This window comes from Tursiops truncatus, chromosome 3, assembly GCF_011762595.2.
Source record: "Tursiops truncatus isolate mTurTru1 chromosome 3, mTurTru1.mat.Y, whole genome shotgun sequence".
NCBI classification, from domain to species: domain Eukaryota; kingdom Metazoa; phylum Chordata; class Mammalia; order Artiodactyla; family Delphinidae; genus Tursiops; species Tursiops truncatus.
The window spans coordinates 81,305,369-81,328,526 of NC_047036.1; the positions used below are offsets into that span (position 1 = coordinate 81,305,369).

At 36.0% G+C, this 23,158-nt stretch overlaps 1 protein-coding gene across 3 annotated transcripts in view; it reads right to left on the bottom strand.

Moving 5' to 3' along the window:
- Window positions 1-2,244: 2,244 nt before the first annotated feature.
- The window catches only part of ST8SIA4 (ST8 alpha-N-acetyl-neuraminide alpha-2,8-sialyltransferase 4), a 104,654-nt gene continuing 83,740 nt past the window's right edge, over window positions 2,245-23,158 (bottom strand). Inside the window, exons 5-6 of one of the 3 annotated variants that reach the window (XM_073802347.1) lie at window positions 8,888-8,942; window positions 6,380-6,592 (exon numbers count right to left, since the gene is read on the bottom strand). In XM_073802347.1, coding sequence (XP_073658448.1) covers window positions 6,512-6,592; window positions 8,888-8,942 — 136 coding nt within the window. In that variant the 3' untranslated portion in view covers window positions 6,380-6,511. Of the gene's footprint in view, window positions 6,593-8,887; window positions 8,943-11,501; window positions 11,686-23,158 lie in introns of those variants that run through there. The other 2 variants (XM_019940753.3, XM_073802346.1) reach the window with 2 other exon arrangements.

A 23,158-nucleotide genomic window follows, 5' to 3' on the forward strand; every position in this document is an offset into this window, starting at 1 on the left:
AACACTGAATAAAGTAAGCATCGACCTTTCTAACTGAAGCTTCTTATCTGTTCTCTTCTTTTGTGTTGTTTGCTGTATTCAGAAGTGTTATCCAAAATCTGTTCTGAAGAACATAATCTCATACTTAATGGAAGTTATATATAAAATTATCCATGACTTTTTAAACAATAGAAATATCTCTCTTTATCTCAAGATTTCTCTGATCTTTTTCTATGTTAATGTATTTTCTGAATCTCCAAGGAAGAGATATACAGAGTTGTCATCCACTGAGCACATTTTTTGGAGCCTGTCCTGGACCAGTGTTCTCTTGTGTTCACTTGAGAAATTCCACTTTGGGGACTGAGTCAGAAATCAGCAATCTGGAAGCAAAAATATTTTTAAAAGAGATATTTATGTTAGCATTAGATTCTTTCACATAATTTATTGATTGAGATTCCAGAAATTAAGTACCTAAGTGACGGAAGTCTATCTTTTAAGAATGGATTGAATAATACTTATAGTCTTCTGAGAGTATTTATTTATTTGTTTGTTTTGCTTTCATGAACTCATGCATGATGAAGCCAGTATATAGGGGAAATCATTTAAACTGCTCCTTAATTTGGAGATTAGGTTACTTCCATTCTCAGGAAAAGAAGGAAACTAGTAAAAAAAAAAATCAATATAAAATGGATGAACTTAGTCATCTGCAGAATTTCAACCTTAAGATATTTCTGTAAATATCATCTAATGCTAAATTGCTAATGGAGATGAAACACCCAGATTCAATTAAAATGTTTGTATAGAAATCTCATAATTAGACTCTAAAATAACTGCAGTATGATCAATTTTGTGGTACATAAAGTCAGATTCTAACATAACAGTAATCCAGCTTGCATGAAAAAAATACAGGAAGAGTTTGGAGCAAGAATTATCAGTGTTTATGCAGCACCATCCAGGAGACACTGCCCTGGAAGGCATAGTTCTTCTTGTTATTAGAGATAATCATTTGTTTTTCACTTATTAGACTGCCCCAAAGTCTATATGATATACCCTGCCTATAGACTTACCTCAACTTTTAATCTGTGCTTCATAAATAATGACTTATTTGCAAACTAAGTTTCCCAGGAAACTTCTTGCCAGTTAAAAAGTATTGGCATCAAAATCTGATCATTGGGCTTCCCTGGTGGCGCAGTGGTTGAGAGTCCGCCTGCCGATGCAGGGGACACGGCTTCGTGCCCCGGTCCGGGAGGATCCCACATGCCGCGGAGCGGCTGGGCCCGTGAGCCATGGACGCTGAGCCTGCGTGTCCGGAGTCTGTGCTCCGCAACGGGAGAGGCCACAGCAGTGAGAGGCCCGCGTACCGCAAAAAAAAAAAAAAAAAATCTGATCATTAAGGAGGTGGACGCTGAAGTCAGACAGACCACTTGGATTCAAATCCTTGTTTTCTCACTTCTGAGCTTTGTGACCTTCAGCAAATCACATAATCTCACATCTATAAAAATGGGATATTACAGCTCGCATCTCACAGGCTCATGATGAGGTCTGATTATATCCCAAGAATACAAAGGGATTCCCCACTGTATATAGATTTTTGAAAGTAAAAGTTAATTATGCAAATACAAATAAGATTGATATTCATCAACCATTGTTAATGGTTCATTGTTGGTCTCTAGCAAATGTTTCAAAATTACAAAAGGTTAAAAGTGACCTCATGAAAACAAAGTTAATAATTTCTGGAGAAAATAGTGCAGTCTGAAAACATAGACTAGCCAGTTCTAGAAAGCCATGGAAGATTTAAATATGCGGTTTTCAGAATCACCCCCTGGAAGGTGAACTGCAAACAGCACCAAGTGAGTGGAATAGCAGTCAACATCACAAGTCACAGGGAAGCCATATGAATGTGCAATGCGTAAGGAGCCACTGGCTTCTTCAGCCACGAAGCTGGAGTGACCCACTGACAACAGTCAGTGGGAATACAAATTGGATATAAATGACTGTAACTTGTGTAACACTCCATTCCCTCAACCACAAACAGAATGCACTACGCAGAAAACTGTCAAGGATCTCCTGATGTTCATGGGCTTTTGATATTGTTCATATTGCCAGGTATACACTTTAAATAAATGATTTGCCAAATTGCCAATGGGTGGGGCTGAGGGGGAGGGAAAACAGAAGCACTAGCTAAAGCTTGTTAAAGCTTTACACTACCATATGTTGACATGTAAAGTGGAACAGAGGTCTTAGATATAAGAGATAAGAGAAAAATTGAAAAAAAATGGGGGTTTAATTTATTTTACAGTTTTACAAATGATAAAACAGTAACACCCAATTGCTATACATAAACAAAAGGAAAAACAGTGTTGAACAGAATGAACTTGACAGAATAAACCTCATCTTTCAATTCCACAAATGATGTAAGAAATACTCAGTAGCAATTATCCTGTGCAGCAATACTATCTCTGTAAACTCTTTTTTTTCCCCCTGCTATATACATTTGAAACACTTGTGCTTTTGCCTACACAAAGAAACAGTATTTATTAAAAAGTGCTACTTAAATGGGGAGACACAGAGTCTGGAGCCACAATCTGAAAACTGCAATTCAAATACATTGCCAGCTTGAAGACATTTTTTTAATTTTTTTTTTTTAAAGATTTGGATACACTAGACCCTTATTGTAACTCTAGGTATGAACAATGTAGAATTCAGTTATAAATAGATCCCTTTAAAGCAGGTTAGCAACTGAAGTTTCAAAAGAACTTCTTTATTCTAAAGTGGTCTTATCTCCAGAGTGCTTCACAGTGCAGGCCCCGAAGACATTAGCATAACACAAATCTAGTGTGTGTATGTTACAGACTAAGTGTGTATACACACAGACACACATATATAACATTGTATATATGCATCACACATGTCTATTTGTACTATGTAGATATATCTATAACACATATATAATAAAATATCTATTTCTAGGTGGGCTTTATTTGGATTTTCTTCCATCAAATAGGAACAATAACCCTTTCTAGCTCAATCTGTCAAACGTTGGTATATTGATGTCTGATGGGGAAACTCTCAAACTTGTAGAGGTAACAACTAACTATACATAACTCTTCCTACACCCCTTCCACAATTATAGATACTCCAACAATAACCACATGAAAACAATTCTTTTATGAACCAAATACCACACTGTGTGCATTATGACTAACTGGCTCAATTAGAAATAAATTACTTTGTTCACCCTTTTCCTGTGTACTAGCTTAATAACTAGTTGGTATGTACACTACCTATAGCATTATTTAAATAAATTGTTTTTGTAAGCATATATGTAGAAATTCCCATTAGCAACTGATATATATTTCGTATGATATACAATACATAAAGACATTTGAATGCCCAGCACCTTCTTTCAGACAGAAAAACTTCCACAGTCATTTCATCAGTCCTGTGGGCTGAATCATTAGATTTGCCCAGAAAAGTCTGTTACTGATTTATTATTTTTATTCCAGCAACTTAATTTTAAGTATAGAACAGGCTGGGTAATAATGATGAAAATGTTTCCATGGCCTCTTCATGTCAACAGCACAGTAACAACCATGTTCTCTAAAGGACAGGAATATTTCACAATCAGCTGCCTGAGCATTGCCAGGTACAGGTTTAAATCGTGAAAAGGAAATAAAATATTAAAGAAGTGAACGTATGATAGTCTCAAAAGAAAAAAAACCCCAGATATTTCAAGTATGTATTTATAATTTGATTTCATCATTATCCCTTTTGCCCCCTGATCGGTTAAATCTCAATTCTTTTTCTTATTCTTGCTGTTAGCCTTCAGTGATTTCCTTGCCCTATCCCCGTAAGAAGGCCACAGTGGATCGCGAAGGGGAAGGGGAGATGGAAAGGTATACAACAGGGAATGAATTGGTCTTGTACAGTTTGTCTTCTTTGAACACTAAATGCCTTTAATTGAATTCATTCTTGAGTATTGAAAGTTCCCTGAGATGAACAAAAATAGTCTCAGTCGACACTGAAGCCCTTTTTATATGCTGAGCATTTTCAGAACTGGGCACTGTATTTAGAGAACACAAAGCATAGGGTAACAAAGCAATGTGAAGCTAAAAAGGCACTACTCTATGTACATCTATGAGATAAACAATGCACAGAACAGTGAATGTCTGGGATGCTTTTGCTGTGGCCTTAAAATTGTTTAAACACATTTGTTGAAAATGCAGTAAAAATGGCAAGGTACCTTGCTGCTGCTTTTTAAGACATACTTTTAATGAGTTCTGACATGTATTTTATCTACAAGAATTTACTCATGACTTCAAAATTTTTATTGAATTCAAATTAAAGGCTACTCAAACAACTTGTCTGCAAATAGTCCAAATTAAGTAATTACCTACTTTTGATTCATTGGGTAAATCAGACTTTTCAACCTTACATTCAAAATATTTATCTAGTACTTTAAAAACTTCCAAGAGGTAAAAGGTTCAATGATAAAAGTACATCATATTCTATCCATTTTTAGCTATGTGTCTTTATGGATTCTATTTTATGGGTTCTATTCTGTTTTCTTAGAGACACATAAATTCTCAGGAAATATAATCTTCTGTATCTCAAGGTTCTATCATATTTTTAAAAAGAATACCACATATTATTAATATATTGAGAACTGTAGTTACTGTGAATATCCTTTTTCTTGATAACAAATATATATATATATTCTTTATGCTATTCATTCTTTTTCAGACGGTCTTCCCTAAGAAACAAAACATACATACTCCTCATGCTATTTCTTCTTTTCTCAGACTGCCTTCCCTAAGAAACAAGAAGTAATCTATGTTGTTTCAGGTCAAAAGTAGAAATGGGAACGCAGTATTTCTGCTTTCTAAAGAAACAATTTACCATCAGAATTACCTACCAGCATAGTAATTACCAGAAATTGGCCTATTGGTCAATTCTATTACGTGTTAAAATGTTTAAAAATCAATTTATAAAGAATTTCATGTGTTTCTCTGAAAACACATTAATGTGATAATGTGAATAAATTTAACTGTAGAAAAAATATTGGTCAATTTAATTAATCTGAAGTGCAAAATACTGATGTACAGTTTCATTGTTAAACCTCTTAAAATTAATCATCTCCGTGATGAAAACAATACTCTATTAATCATATTATTTCTGCTCTAAGAAAATTTAACAATAATCTAGAGAGCATGCCAATCTTTCCATCTGAATAACAAGGGGGATATCAAAGAAAAGTCACATTTCAGCCCTATCAAACATTTATTCTAATGGGCAAAATGCTTCCACAAAATCATTATGAAATGTAAAAGCTGTGGAACCTTCCTTCAAATAAAAATAAAGTTTGAATTTGGAAAATTTAAAATGCCTAGAGACAACTTTCGCTTTAGTAGCATAAATAATATATTAATATGTTATTTTCATGAAAGGAAAATGGTTTGTTGTGTAGACACATCAGTATAATCTTTGGTACCAAAAGAACATTTTTTTTCCTGCTAATTTTACCATCTCAAATGACAGAGTTTATCTTTCCTTTAGAATGGCTCAAAATTACTGAGTGATACAGTTTATCTGGTACCTTCTACACTGTTGGGAAAAAATCTGGAGGTTTAGAGTTGTGCAAAATAAAACTTTTTTTACAAAGTCATTGTGTGATAACCCTTTAAAAATACAAGAACTTTAAAAATGATCACTTGAAGGTTATTTATCTCATTCATTTTTATCTCAGAAGGATTTTCGAAGCACCCCAATACCCAAACCAAAAGAGATTCCAGAAGGCAAACAGAACAGAACCAAAAACATAAAGTTCATGATCAGACTCAGAATCCTGACTGAAGGCATTTATTTGAGTTATTTAATCTTATGGATTTCGCTGCTCAAACTGTTTCCATCTTGATTTCTGCTGACAGGACGGTTCAGTTTCCCCAAGGGCTGAGTTGTGTTCCTGGGTTCCTCTTCTCATGTGCTTGGCGTTGCAGTGGCAGCCCAACAGTGATGAACATTTTTGCTTCATTAACTAATGACGAGTGCATTGTTGGATCTTGTAAACACTACTGATTATACATTCAAACTGTGTTCTTAGTGGAAGTGGCACTTACTAGGACCCTTGAAGTCAAAATACTTAATTTTCAGAGCACTTTGCAGGTATTTCATCAGTTGGTAGTGCATTTCTCATGAACGTCCTTTATCACCTTTCAGATAAGTGGTGGATGCTGAAACCCAGTCTCGTTTTGGATCCTGTTTTCAAATCTTAGGAAGCATCTTCAAGAAAAGAAGTGCATATTCAGTCTGTCTGTATGTTTCAGATGTGCTTTATTGCTTTATGCACTTTCCTGTTGTCAGTTTCAGAGCTCCTCTATTATGTAGCACATTTAATGTTTTGAATTCTAATGGCATTCTATGAGGGCTTGCATTGGAAAAGTACCTGTATTTTAAGTCATCATAGTAATGATATTTGACAGCTTTTCCATTCAGATCCTTAGGGAATGGCCAGAATCCATAAAGGTGAATTTCATCACAGAATCTTGTGGCTAGGGTATACATGAGCAGACCTGTGCTGGGTCTTTTGATGGGAACTTTGTTTGTCAGCCAGTAACTGGGGAAAAAAACATACACACAAGAGAAGAATTTAGAGAAACGTTCAACATACCCTACAGCAAGTACACTTTGTATAATTAAAGTAAATGAAATTTGAAAAGTAACTGTATGAATGACATTCAAAAGACTGCTGAAGAAATAATATATTTCTTAAGAATTTAGAAAGTTGAATGCATTTATTTTATCTTTCTTATCCTTTATTTTCTTGCTTATTTTGCGGTCATATGAATAGCCAAGGGACCTGGAATGTGAGTAAATATTACTGTGGAATCTTGTATTCAAAAAGAACTAGAACAAAACATTTATATAACCTACAGAGTAGAATCTTCTCAGAAAGGGTTAAATATGACTGCAAAAGGTACAGTAATTGGGCAGTGATTAAGTAATTTTCCTAGATAAAGAGGATTTGAAACTATGCCTATAGGTTTTCAAAATCTTTAATATTTCAATTAAAAATCCAAACAAATAAATGCTTTGCCTGTATTATACTGACTTATTCAACTCCAACTTCTAAGTCACATTTTACTAAAGCTAATTAAGAATATTGCCTCAACCCGCAGAACAACATAACACAAATAACAAATATTTGTAAATAGTTCACCACTTATGCCATTTAAAATTTTGTTAGACAGACAAACATATTTCAATGCTGATAAGTATTTTATACTATTCATTAAAAAAGGCAATAAAATACTCCAAAATGTTTGATCCACCACTGTTGCCAAACTTTCGTCACCTGAAAAACATGCACACTCACAACTTAATCATTACCTCTGGCAGGGAAGGAGGTGGCCAATCCTTATTGGCACATTCATTATCTTATGTGGAATCAGCTACAAGTTAAGGAAGAGCGTGGATTTTCTCTGACATTCAAAGTTGTACAGTTATAAATAAAGTCAATAAATTGGTCTTTTTATTTTTATTATCTCCTATTCAGGGAAATATATACGTGGTGATCCAAATATGAGGGCAAGATTGTTCAATTCTGGTCATTGCTGTGCTTAAATACTTGCCTCAGATTTTACATAATATTATTTCCTTTTTCTTAAAAAAAATAATTTATGAAGCTTTCCAGGCTGGATCAAATACACGTAGACTACTGAATATGAAAAAACCCAAATTTTGTTTTATTTCATTTGGTTAAAGAAGTATTCAAACCTCACTACAAACATCAAAAAAAAAAAAAGGGAAAAATATACTTAACCATTATTATTCCTGTTTATTTTTTCCCTTCTTTTTCACCCTTCCTTTGAACCAGGTTTGACCTTTCACATTTTTAATTTTTCTTGTTGGGTGAAGGCCATGTGCTAAATGTTGTGAGCAATGTGAAATGCATTATGAGCCTTTTGTTATCACAAGTGTTTTGAGAAAGCATATTCTCAGTAAAGAGGATTCATAAGGAATTGTTAGAGAAGAATGTCTAAGAATTTTCTCAGAACCCAAAGGTATGAGCAAAAGCCATAGCACGTATATTGTTAGCATCTTGAAGAAATCACAGACATAGATTTCATGCAAGGAGAATAGTAAAACCACAGTCTGAAGGCTTTGAAGAAACTTTGATACAGCCTGAAGCTCTCTCAGCTCTGAGAAAGCAGGTGTTCTTAACATGAAATGGTTATTATAGGAAAGTTTTGTGAGCATGATTTGTGTGTGGTTACAAATGCCAGCTGAGGCAGTTGGTTAGTTTAAAAAAGTGCATTTATTTATAAATTTTTAAAGTGAGTGAAGCAAATTCATACTCAGTCAAAAAAATGATTATTTCCATCAGGGAATGTCAATTATTGGAAATAGTTTGGCAGTATGAAGGTCATGCTGAATTATCTTATTTCTAAAGTGGGGAAAAAATAGCTAGAAGAATATAACGTAATGCTATATCATTTGTATGGTATTCCAAGGTCACATTATATGTAATTACAAGATCACATTATAAATAAGCTTTGTGATGTTTGGTTTATAACAGTTTGAATAATTTCAAAGAAAAATAAACTACCCATTTGTCAGGACGTTTTTGGAGAAACAATGCAAAATAAATGGCTCTTATTGATTTCTAAAAAGAAATCAGAGGAAAATAGGCCTTAACAAATGGCATGAATATTTAACAGATAAATTGAAATAAAACCTTAAAGCAGGTCAAGAACTACCATCATAAGTAGTAACATTCTGTGAAATTAAAAAAACATAAGGAGAGAGGAGCTTCAAGATGGCGGAAGAGTAAGACATAGAGATCACCTTCCTCCCCACAGATACATCAGAAATACATCTACACGTGGAACAACTCCTACAGAACACCTACTGAATGCTGGCAGAAGACCTCAGACCTCCCAAAAGGCAAGAAACTCTCCACGTACCTGGGTAGGGCAAAAGAAAAAAGAATAAACAGAGACGAAAGGATAGGGATGGAACCTGCACCAGTGGGAGGGAGCCGTGAAGGAGGAAAGGTTTCCACACACTAGGAAGCCCCTTCGCGGGCGGAGACTGCGGGTGGCGGAAGGGGGAAGCTTCGGAGCCGTGGAGGAGAGTACAGCAACAGGGGTGCAAAGGGCAAAGCAGAGAGCTTCCCACACAGAGGATCGGTTCAGACCAGCACTCACCAGCCCGAGAGGCTTGTCTGCTCACCCGACGGGCGGGCGGGGGCTGGGAGCTGAGGCTTAGGTTGCGGTCGGATCCCAGGGAGAGGACTGGGTTTGGCTGCGTGAACACAACCTGTAGGGGGTTAGTGCGCCACAGCTAGCAGGGAGGGAGTCCGGGAAAAAGTCTGGACCTGCCTAAGAGGCAGGAGAATTTTTCTTCCCTCTTTGTTTCCTGGTGCGTGAGGAGAGGGGAATAAGAGTGCCACTTAAAGGAGGTCAAGAGACGGCGTGAGCCGCGGCTATCAGCGCAGACCCCAGAGACGGGCATGAGACGCTAAGGCTGCTGCTGCCACCACCAAGAAGCCTGTGTGTGTGCACAGGTCACTATCCACACCTCCCCTCCTGGGAGCCTGTGCAGCCCGCCACTGCCAGAGTCCCGTGACCCAGGGACAACTTCCCCGGGAAAACGCACAGCGTGCCTCAGGCTGGTGCAACGTCATGCTGGTCTCTGCCGCCGCAGGCTCGCCCCACATCTGTACCCCTCCCTCCCCCCGGCCTGAGTGAGCCAGAGTCCCTGAATCTGCTCCTTTAACCCCATCCTGTCTGAGCAAAGAACTGACGCTCTCAGGTGACCTACATGCAGAGGCAGGGCCAAACCCAAAGCTGAACCCTGGGAGCTGTGTGAACAAAGAAGAGAAACGGAAATTTCTCCCAGCAGCCTCGGGAGCAGAGAATTAAATCTCCACAATCAACTTGATGTACCCTGCATCCGTGTAATACCTGGATAGACAACGAATCATCCCAAACTGAGGAGGTGGACTTTGGGAGCAAAGATATATATACATATTTTCCCCCTTTTTCTCTTTTTGTGAGTGCATATGTGTATGCTACTGTGTGTGATTTTGTCATTATAGCTTTACTTTTACCATTTGTCCTAGGGTTCTGTCTGTCCGTTTTCTTGTTTAACTTAAAAAAATTTTTTCTTAATAATTATTTTTTATTTTAATGACTTTATTTTATTTTACTTTATTTTATTTTATCTTCTTTCTTTCTTTCTTAGTATTTTTCTCCCTTTTAATCTGAGCCGTGTGGATGAAAGGCTCTTGGTGCTCCAGCCAGGCATCAGGGCTGTGCCTCTGAGGTGGGAGAGCCAAGTTCAGTACACTGGTCCACAAGAGAGCTCCCAGCTCCACATAATATCAAATGGTGAAAATCTCCCAGAGATCTCCATCTCAATGCCAAGACCCAGCTTCACTCAACAACCAGCAAGCTACAGTGCTGGACACCCTATGCCAAACAACTAGCAAGACCGGAACACAACCCACCCCTTAGTACAGAGGCTGACTAAAATCATAATAAGGCCACAGACACCCCAAAACACACCACCAGCCGTGGATCGGCCCAACAAAATGAGAAGACAGAAAAACACACAGCAGTTGAAGGAGCAAGGAAAAACCCCACCAGACCAAATAAATGAAGAGGAAATAGGCAGTCTACCTGAAAAAGAATTCAGAATAATGATAGTAAAGATGTAAAGATAGTAAAGATAGTAAAGATCCAAAATCTTGGAAATAGAATAGAGAAAATACAAGAAATGTTTAACAAGGACCTAGAAGAACTAAAGAGCAAACAAACAGTGATGAACAACACAATAAATGAAATTAAAAATTCTCTAGAAGGGATGAACAGCAGAATAACTGAGGCAGAAGAATGGATAAGTGACCTGGAAGATAAAATAGTGGAAATAATTACTGCAGAGCAGAATAAAGAAAAAAGAATGAAAAGAATTGAGGACAGACTCAGAGACCCCTGGGACAACAATAAATGCACCAACATTCAAATTATAGGGGTCCCAGAAGAAGAAGAGAAAAAGAAAGGGACTGAGAAAATATTTAAAGAGATTATAGTCGAAAACTTCCCTAATGTGGAAAAGGAAATAGTTAATCAAGTCCAGGAAGCACAGAGAGTCCCATACAGGATAAATCCAAGGAGAAACACGCCAAGACACATATTAATCAAACTGTCAAAAATTAAATACAAAGAAAACATATTAAAAGCAGCAATGGAAAAACAACAAGTAACACACAAGGGAATCCCCATAAGGTTAACAGCTGATCTTTCAGCAGAAACTCTGCAAGCCAGAAGGGACTGGCAGGACATATTTAAAGTGATGATGGAGAAAAACCTACAATCAAGATTACTCTACCCAGCAAGGATCTCATTCAGATTTGATGGAGAAAATAAAGCCTTTACAGACAAGTAAAAGCTAAGAAAATTCAGAACCAACAAACCAATTTAAAACAAATGCTAAAGGAACTTCTCTAGGCATGAAACACAAGAGAAGGAAAAAACCTACAATAACAAACCAAAAACAATTAAGAAAATGGGAATAGGAACATACATATCGATAATTACCTTAAATGTAAATGGATTAAATGTTCCAACCAAAAGCCATAGACTGTCTGAATGTATACAAAAACGAGACCCATACATATGCTGTCCACAAGAGACCAATTCAGACCTAGGGACACATACAAACAGAAAGTGAGGGGATGGAAAAAGTTATCCCATGCAAATGGAAATCAAAAGAAAGCTGGAGTAGCAATTCTCATATCAGACAAAATAGAACAAATAGACTTTAAAATAAAGACTATTACAAGAGACAAAGTAGGACACTACATAATGATCAAGGGATCAATCCAAGAAGAAGATATAACAACTGTAAATATTTATGCACCCAACATAAGAGCACCTCAATACATAAGGCAAATACTAACAGCTATAAATGGGGAAATCGATAGTAACACAATCATAGTAGGGGACTGTAACACCCCACTTTCATCAATGGACACATCATCCAAAATGAAAATAAATAAGGAAACACAAGCTTCAAATGATACATTAAACAAGATGGACTTAATTGATATTTATAGGACATTCTATCCAAAAACAACAGAATACACATTTTTCTCAAGTGCTCATGGAATATTCTCCAGGATAGATCATATCTTGGGTCACAAATCAAGCCTTGGTAAATTTAAGAAAATTGAAGTCGTATCAAGTATCTTTTCTGAACACAATGCTATGAGACTAGATATCAATTACAGGAAAAAACCAGTAAAAAACCCAACACATGGAGGCTAAACAATACACTACTTAGTAACCAAGAGATCACTAAAGAAATCAAAGAGGAAATCAAAAAATACCTAGAAACAAATGACAATGAAAACATGATAACCCAAATCCTTTGGGATGCAGCAAAAGCAGTTCTAAGAGGGAAGTTTATAGCAATACATTCCTACGTTAAGAAACAAGAACCATCTCAAATAAACAACTTAACCTTACACCTAAAGAAATTAGAGAAAGAAGAACAAAAAACCCCCTAAGTTAGCAGAAGGAAAGAAATCATAAAGATCAGATCACAAATAAATGAAAAAGAAATGAAGGGAATGATAGCAAAGATCAATAAAACTAAAAGCTGGTTCTTTGAGAAGGTAAACAAAATTGATAAACCATTAGACAGACTCATCAAGCAAAAAAGGGAGAAGACTCAAATCAACAGAATTAGAAATGAAAAAGGAGAAGTAACAACTGACACTGCCGAAATACAAAGGATCATGAGATTACTACAGGCAACTCTATGCCAATAAAATGGACAACCTGGAAGAAATGGACAAATAGTTAGAAATGTACAACCTTCCCAGACTAGGAAGAAATAGAAAATATGAGCACTCCAATCACAAGCACTGAAATTGAAACTGTAATTAAAAATCTTCCAACAAACAAAAGCCCAAGACCAGATAGATTCATAGGCGAATTCCATCAAACATTTCGAGCAGAGCTAAAACCTATCCTTCTCAAACTCTTCCAAAATATAGCAGAGGGAGGAACACTGCCAAACTCATTCTATGAGGCCACCATCACCCTGATACCAAAACCAGACAAAGATGTCACAAAGAAAGAAAACTAGAGGCCAATATCACTGATGAATATAGATGCAAAAATCCTCAACAAAATAATAGCAAACAGAATCCAACAGCAGATTAAAAGGATCATACACCATGATCAAGTGGGGTTTATTCCAGGAATTCAAGGATTCTTCAATATATGCAAATCAATCGATGTGATACACCATATTAACAAATTGAAGGAGAAAAACCATATGATCATCTCAATAGATGCAGAAAAAGCTTTTGACAAAATTTAACACCCATTTTTGATAAAAACCCTCCAGAAAGTAGGCATAGAGGGAACTTTCCTCAACATAATAAAGGCCACATATGACAAACTCACAGCCAACATTGTCCTCAATGGTGAAAAACTGAAAGCATTTCCACTAAGATCAGGAACAAGACAAGGTTGCTTACTCTCACCACTATTTTTCAACAAAGTTTTGGAAGTTATAGCCACATTTATCAGAGAAGAAAAAGAAATAAAACGAATCCAAATTGGAAAAGAAGTAAAGCTGTCACTGTTTGCAGATGACATGATACTATACATAGAGAATCCTAAAGATGCTACCAGAAAACTACTAGAGCTAATCAATGAATTTGGTAAAGTAGCAGGATACAAAATTAATGCACAGAAATCCCTAGCATTCCTATAGGCTAATGATGAAAAATCTGAAAGAGAAATTAAGGAAACACTCCCATTTACCACTGCAACAAAAAGAATAAAATATCTAGGAATAAACTTACCTAAGGAGACAAAAGACCTGTATGCAGAAAATTATAAGACACTGATGAAAGAAATTAAAGATGATATAAATAGATGGAGAGATATACCATGTTCTTCGATTGGAAGAATCAACATTGTGAAAATGACTCTACTACCCAAAACAATGTACAGATTCAATGCAATCCCTATCAAACTACCACTGGCATTTTTCACAGAACCAGAACAAAAAATTTCACAATTTGTATGGAAACACAAAAGACCCCGAATAGCCAAAGCAATCTTGAGAATGAAAAACGGAGTTGGAGGAATCAGGCTCCCTGACTTCAGACTGTACTACAAAGCTACAGTAATCAAGACAGTATGGTACTGGCACAAAAACAGAAATATAGATCAATGGAACAGGATAGAAATCCCAGAGATAAACCCACTCACATATGGTCACCTTAAAGGAGGCAAGAATATACAGTAGAGAAAAGACTGCCCCTTCAATAAGTGGTTCTGGGAAAACTGGACAGCTACATGTAAACGAATGAAATTAGAACACTTCCTAACACCATATACCAAAATAAACTCAAAATGGATTAAAGACCTAAATGTAAGGTCAGACACTATCAAACTCTTAGAGGAAATCATAGGCAGAACACTCTATGATATAAATCACAGCAAGATCCTTTTTGACCCACCTCCTAGAGAAATGGAAATAAAAACAAAAATAAACAAATGGGACCTAATGAAACCTAAAAGCTTTTACACAGCCAAGGAAACCATAAACAAGATGAAAAGACAACCCTCAGAATGGGAGAAAATCTTTGCAAATGAAGCAACTGACAAAGGATTAATCTCCAAAATTTACAAGCATCTCATGCAGCTCAAAAACAAAAAAACAAACAACCCAATCCAAAAATGGGCAGAAGACCTAAATAGAAATTCCTCCAAAGAAGATATACAGATTGCCAACAAACACATGAAAGGACGCTCAACATCATTAATCATTAGAGAAATGCAAATCAAAACTACAATGAGATATCATCTCAAACCAGTCAGAATGGCCATCCTCAAAAAAGTCTACAAACAATAAATGCTGGAGAGGGTGTGGAGAATAGGGAACTCTCTTGCACTGTTGGTGGGAATGTAAATTGATACAGCCTCTATGGAGAAAAGTACGAAGGTTCCTTAAAAAACTAAAAGTAGAACTACTATATGACCCAGCAATCCCACTACTGGGCCTATACCCTGAGAAAACCATAATTCAAAAGGAGTCATGCACCAAAATGTTCATTGCAGCTCTATTTACAATAGCCAGGACATGGAAGCAGCCTAAGTGTCCATCGACAGATGAATGGATAAAGAAGTTGTGGCACGTATATACAATGGAATATTACTCAGCCATAAAAGGAAACAAAATTGAGTTATTTGTAGTGAGGTGGAAGGACCTAGATTCTGTCATACAGAGTGAAGTAAGTCAGAAAGAGAAAAACAAATACCATATGCTAACACATATATATGGAATCTAAGAAAAAAAAATGTTCATGAAGAACCTAGGGGCAAGACAGTAATAAAGACACAGACCTACTAGAGAATGGACCTGAGGATATGGGGAGCGGGAAGGGTAAAGTGTGACAAAGTGAGAGAGTGGCATGGACATATATATACTACCAAACGTAAAATAGATAGCTAGTGGGAAGCAGCCGCATAGCACAGGGAGATCAGCTCGGTGCTTTGTGACCACCTAGAGGGGTGGGATAGGGAGGGTGGGAGGGAGGGAGACGCAAGAGGGAGGAGATATGGTAACATATGTATATGTATAACTGATTCACTTTGTTATAAAGGAGAAACTAACACACCATTGTAAAGCAATTATACTCCAATAAAGATGTTAAAAAAAAAACAAAAAAAAAAATACAAAAAACCCCCCATAAAAACCATAAGGAGCTAATCTAAATGCCATCAGTAAGAGTTTACTATGTGCTTATATAACTTTAATGTCATGCTTGAAATTGTTTAGGCTAACCTAACTATCAAGATTCAGTATTTCCCTAGGAATACAGTACAATTTTAAAGTATCTGAGAGTGTCCACTTATATACAAGCTGACATTTAAATACTACACATTTCTTGTGAAGAATTTATCAAAAATAGACTCTTAAACTTTTAACCCTAATTAGGAAAAAAAGATGGAAAACAATGCATTGATAAAATAATGAACTATTCATACTCTAAGTCAGTACAAGCTGTTCTAATTTTTATTTCAAGTTCATATCTGTTACATTTTAAAATTTAGCAATGTTTTCAATTTAGCAAATAATCTAGTTTCCATTGTATGTATTTCTTTTTATAGAAATCGATGTTTTAAAATCATAAAATCCATGCAGTCTCCCTGTAGAAGATTTGAAGCAAAAGGAAATGAATGAGGAAGAAAACTATTACCTAAAATCCAACCACATAGAGATAATTACTGCCACAATGTGCTGCATCCTTTTGTTTTTCTAGCTGTTTTGGATCTTAATATATATTACAATCATTCATAGACATACACAGAATATTTTTCATCAGCTAGGCTCAGTTTTACTTCAGATATTATTAATTCCCTCTCTCCCTCCCTTCCTTTCTGCTTTAATACTCTAATTGTCTTGTTGTATGAAACAAACTCACCCTGGATTTGCTATATAAGCTTTTGAACATTTCTTTTTATAGATGCAATACTCTCCCTAGGTCTCACAGCTTCCCAACAAGGAGTCTTATCTACTCTTCCTCCAGCATATCAGTCCCATTTCTTACTGCAAACAAACTCAACTTGGAATGCCTTTACTCACCAAATCGGTGAGGTATAGAAGGCCATATATATGGTTACAAGATGTGGATGTGAATCTGTAATATAATGCTCATGAGTCATTGGGATAACTACTTCACTTCCTTGGAACTTGGTTAATAATATTTAACATACAAGATTGTTATGATAAAGTAAAAGAGATTGTAAGTATGTAAGAACATATCATAAAGCTTGACACATAGTAACAGTAGTTGAACTTCAACATACCCCACACAACCCATTCTTCAATCCCACTCACACATCCTACTTTTCTCCTGGCACCGTCTATAACTACATATTGGTTGGACAATTGTGGTCATGTCGTTTCACTTCAGTGGTCTGTTTCCTTAGGTGAGAAACAGAACCATCTGACTGTATGGCTTTGGGGCTTCCTCTATCTATAAGATTCTATTGCTGTTTCAAATCTCTCCACGAAACTGCACGCTCCCTGAAGCTGTGTGAAACTCTCTTGCTACTGCTCCGTTTCCTCCTCCCCATTCTGTTCCCTTTACTTTCTTTTAGTTTTTAATATACTGCAAAGCAAAGGTACTTGGTGACAAGTTGATATTATAATGGGTAATCACAGGCAGGCGTACAAAATGGAGCTGGGAGGCTATTGAGGATCTGGTCTCAGACACATCTCTGCACCACTGAAAACCTGAACTGTCTTTGAACTGTACCAGGCCCACGCACACCACCAGCCGTATTCAGAACAACACCTGCCAGCTGCAGCCTTACGGTCTCAAGGTCCCTCCCTGTAACGATGCAACCATTTCGGATTCCAACCAATCTCTTTACTTAACAAACACCCATATTTCTTCCCAGCTCCAATTATAATTACTGATAAACAACTCATGTAACTAACTGCAACCTTGTGTTTTTTGCCTTTATAAGCCTCCCCTATTGTATAGTCCTGTGGAACACAATTCAAGTGCTTCTTGAATATATGTCTCCTGGGCCACAATCCTAACAAACCCCAAATAAACACCTTTTTATTTCCAACAGGTCTCCATTTCTAAAATTTTGCTTAACATACGTAATAGGTGCTTTTTAAAGCCTGCAATATGTTCAATTTTATCTCATAATAAATTAAATAATCACCTTATGAGCCAAAATAAATGATTTCAAGAAACCCATGTTTTAGAAATAAAAGCAAAAAATGTTATATTCAAAAGTAGTGATTAATATACTGATGACAGCTCATACTCAACACATTGGCAAACAAGGAATATTAATTTGTATTTATGTTTAAACAGAGAAGCCAAAACGTTTAGAAGTAATATAATATTTTTTCCTCTTAAAACATTATTATTATTCTTAAAATCAACCATGAAAATGTCTAGAAGAATTTGAATACAGAGTATGAAATCCCTCTGTGCCAAGAGTTTTAATTTAGTATTTATACTATATGCAAAGTTTCCATTCATGAGTCCAGAAATTCTCTTCTCTGGGATGGGAGATGGAGCACACAGCATATTGTGCCTGTGCATTCTTACTTCCGCAGGAGTCTTCTCTATTTCTCCTCCCGTATTTATCTTCCCACAACCGAGCTTTGTGCTTGGCTCCAGAGGAAGAGTCTGTTAAAGGTAAATAACATGGCTTCTGGTTGTAAAATAGCTACAGAAATTTGAGATATTATAAAAGAATTAGCTTTCTATAATACATCTTTGCAGAAGATGTTTGCATCTTCCCAATTCTACACTCCACCCCCCAAAACTAATTCTTTTATAATATCTGAATATTATATATGAGTATTATATTCTGGGATTTTGTCTTCCACATTTGTCAATATGTTGGTTCACTGTTAGGAAGAGAATGTGTGTACAGGTTATAAAGTGTAAAACTTAAAAGCAATCATCCCTGGAATGATGGAATATCTCTGCTGTTTTATTTTCAACTGTTCAAATCGTCCTTTCATTGTATTCCCAGTCTGCGGTATACTACATAACATGACTTCATTTTTAAATTTTAAAATTAAAAAAATTTTTTAAATTGCATAAAACTTACTTTTTTAAAAAAACTGTTGTGGTAACATTCATGACACCTTTTAAGATTATGAGATGGCTTATCTTGTCACAAAACTAGGGTTGGAGATAATTTCTTTAAAAAAAAAAAGAACTTCCAGCACTGTATTCACTGAGAATAATTCAGTCCACCATGAGTTATTCTATTATTCCAGAGAAGCAAAAAGTGATAGATCTTACATCCAATTCTTGTGTGAGGAAACAAAAGGACAGAGTAGCATATTTAATGTGATTTGGCAAGCTAGGAGTAAACCCAGGAGTAAAAACATAAGCAATTTATTAAATGGTAGTGTTAAGAACCCTACGTATGTAGTTTTTTTCATTTAATCCTCACCACAAACCTCTGAATAGATGTTATTTCACAGATGAGGACACCAAGGCCTAGGGAGGTTAAATAAACAGATTAAGGTCATGGAATTTGTAGATGATGGGACCAGTATTTAAGCCCACATCTATCTGGTTATGATGATTTCAGTTTTAACTTAAAAAGAATTGGATTCCTTAGCTTCTACAGAGCATTCAGCTAGGAATAGCAAGTCCTCAGGACTATTTGCAACACAGAGTTCACATGGGGAAAAATAAACATCTGTATGGTGTATGGTGACTAACAGTCTAGTGTCAATAATGATGTGTTTTATGCACAGAGCTTTCTCGGTTTTCTTTGTTTTCTTCAAAGGTAAATAAGAGCTGACCAGTATAAAGGACCCACTTTTCCCATGAACACTCTCAAAAGTGAAGTCAGAAGATGATTTTGTAGTTTCAACATGTAACTTAACCACATTGCAAATGCCAAAGGCAATGATATTGAATCAAAGGGTAGGGATTTCCATGCAGATTTGAATAAGGCTTCTTAAAGTATTTTGAAGTGTCATTAAAATGAAAGCAGGAAATTGTAACCCCAAAAGGTCAAATCTATCAATATTTTTTTCTGTGTGTCCTTTATATGCAGAGCTCTGTATGAAGTAGGTGACAAAAAGAAGACAGAAAATTCTTTCTGCTGAAGCCCTTCGTAGTCTACATACAGAAAATGTTTTATCCACCTTCATAAGCCTAATTTATCAGAGGCATAGAGGACTCACGGCATGGGAAAAGGAACAGAGATACTACTTTAGGCCTAAAATTCTCTACATTCTATTTGGTACCTATTCACGTTACTTGATATCTACTATAGGAATCAGGCTTTGACCTTAACTCTGAATCCAGCCGCGCCGCGGCATGTGGGATCTTCCCAGACCGGGGCACGAAGCCGTGTCCCCTGCATCGGCAGGCGGACTCTCAACCACTGCACCACCAGGGAAGCCCCTTTGGGGCTTCTTGAAGATAATGCTTAAAAACTTGAACTGGCACATGAAGGCTATGGCAAAAAAATAGACATAATGCCACAGGCTTTAATGAGTTTCTCTTTTAACCCAATTGAATTCTGCAAGACAACTGAAATGTATAATCTAAACTGCCAGAATGAGGAAGTAGTGATTTCCAGATATTGGCAACATAGAAGGGGTATGGGTCTTTTGAAGCATGATGAAGGAATTAAATGAGGTTAATGCTAAAGAGCTTTGTGAACGATCCTTTTTATGAGATTGGGTTACTTTTTGAAAATAAAAAAATATGGAAACCTTACATTTTTCCTATTAAAATTAAAAGGAAGCAGTGAAATCATTTATCATAAGACATGGAGTCTCACAAGAAAAGAAAGAGGAATTAAGAGCAAGTAGAGTAGGTAATCCTAAAGCTTATCAAGAATGGCTTAGATATTGGCAGATGAAAATATTAGCAGTATTTTATCTATGTAATTTTTCCCTTTACATAAACATTTATTCTAAGGAGGCACTTAGAGATTATACTTCCACACTCCCCAGCCAACATAAGGGCAGTTTCTCAATAGAAGTCCATTTTACTATAATAACAAAATGTAAATGACCCTTTTAATGGCCTGATGATCTTATTTTAGCTTCACCTGGACTATTTACAAATGGATATGCCCAGTTTACATCAATAAGTCAGGTTACATTAACCTTCCAGACAGGAGTTGTGCTAAAATCTATTTCAAGAGGAGTAAGGACCAGCAAATGTGATCTATAATCCATTCACTAATAATGTGATCTATAACCCACTCAATAATGAAAAATGCTTGCTAGCAAAGTGTACAAACTAAACATCAGCCAAAGATCAGAGTTCTCCTCAAAGCCCAGTGAAGAAACAGAATCAAGACAATCATAAACAAGGTCAAAGTAGTTATTTTAAGCTTTCTCAGCAATTATCAAAACAACATTTGGGGAGGTTAGTCAAATATAGATTATTCTCTATTTTTATTCTTGTCATAAAGTGTGTGATGCTGAAGAGACTGCCCATTTAGAAAACTGTCTTGTCCTTGCCATGAATTTATCACTCAGTAAGGGCTTTCTATGAGCATATAAGTCGAGAAAGGGGCTTCCAGCTGACAGAAAAGCCCCATTAAGGAATATTGCCAAGACAATGCCACGGATGCAGGCATTGGGATCTGTATCATATATTAAAGCTACCTGTCACTAGAAATATTGTTGCTGTAATTCTGTTCCACAAGGTTAATTAGGGGGTAATTTAAAATTTTTATCTTTAAAACCTTGAAGGCCAATGGGTGGTAAATAATATTTTTCATTATGTCAAATATTAATAAATATTTGGGCTTTTTTTTCCCTCCAGTCGTCAATGTGCAGTTGATGAAAATCCAATCTGATGGAATCAATGCGAATTTTCCTCCCTTTTCTTTTTTTCAGTCTCACTTAATGCTGATCCCTTCAACATATTTGAGGCAGAATCAATTTATAAATCACATTTATTAAATAGTTGCTGAACGGAAGACCATTAGTAGATATTTAAAAAAATAATGCTCTTCTGAGGAAATAAAACAATCAGAAACCCAGCTATAAAGGCAATTATATTATGTAAATACTATTCTTTGCAATGGAAAAGTATGGAAGTGAAAATAGTACTACAAAATCAGGCTATTGTGCAACAAAATTGTATTTTGCCTAAGACTTGCCCCATTATGATGTTTGTCATAATATTCAGTGAAAATGCAATGTTGAAAAAGTGAAGTTGGATCCCTCCATCACACCACATACAAAAACAGAAAAAAACAACTCAAAATGGATCATAGACCTAAATCTCTAAAACTCTTAGAAGAGATACAGGAGTAAAATGCCATGACCTTAGGCAAGGCCTTGTTAGGTATGATACAAAAAGCTCAAGCAAAACTCAAGCGACAAAAGAAATAAATTGGACTTCAAAATTTAATTTTTAATTAAAATTAAAAATTTTTGTGCTTCAAATGAAGCCATGAAAGTTAAAAAAAAAACCCACAGAATGGGAGAAATTATTTGCAAGTCATATATCTGATGAGAGACTTGCATCTAAAATATATAAATAACTTCTATGATTCAATCATAAAAAGACAAAAACTCAGTTTAAAAAATGGGCAAAGGGATAGACATTTTTCCAAAGAAGACATACAAATGGCCAATGTGCACCTGAAAAGACAGTAAACATCAAACATCACTATCCATTATGGAAATGTGAGATAATTTTTGCAGCAACTAGAATGGTTATAATAAAAAAGACAAATGATGATAATTGCTGTTGAAGATGTGAACAACTGGAACCCTCATACATTGCTGGTGCCTGTGTCTGAGAGTAAAATGGGGTAGCCCCTTTGGAAAACAGTCTGCAAGTTCCTCAAAAGGTTAAACATAGAGTTATCCTATGACCCAGCAACTGCACTCCTAGGTAAATGATTCTCTCCTCAACCAAAATTTAATTAGATTCCTCAGAGCCCTTCTCTCAACTAGGCCTCTACTTTTTGGCCTTCTGTGTCCATCCTTTCTGAGTCCAGTTTCAGCAAAAATCCTGCCAAGTTAGTTTAATGAGAATCCCTCTACTCTTTATATTTGACCACCATTGATATCTGATCAAATTTCCCATACCCCAACTTTGATGTCCAAGTTCTTGGCCTATCTTTAGCAGAATCTCGTTAAGCCTGTTCAGTTAAGAATCACCTCCCCCACCCCCATGTCTTCTCTTAGAATTTTCCATCCCTTACTCTGCTCGTTGGCTGTAGATCTCTACTTGTTTTTTGCTGTATTCAGAATTGAACTCAGTTCTACACTGAAGTCTCTTTTCCCTTGCCGCAATAGTTTCTGATTAAAATCTGTCATTACCACTTTTGGCCAGTGTCTGGCTCTGTTTCTCCTTCATAATTATCAGGAGAACTGAATGCATACGATCATACAAAAACCTGTACACAGATATTTATAGCAGCATTATTCATTATAGACAAAAAGTGAAAACAACCTACATTTTCATCAACTGATTAATGGATAAGTAAAATGTGGATATATCTATACAATGGAATATTACATGACAATTAAAATGAAATACTAATACATGCTACAAGAATGAACTTGAATACATTATGGTAAGTGAAAGGAGCCAGTTACATAAGAGCAA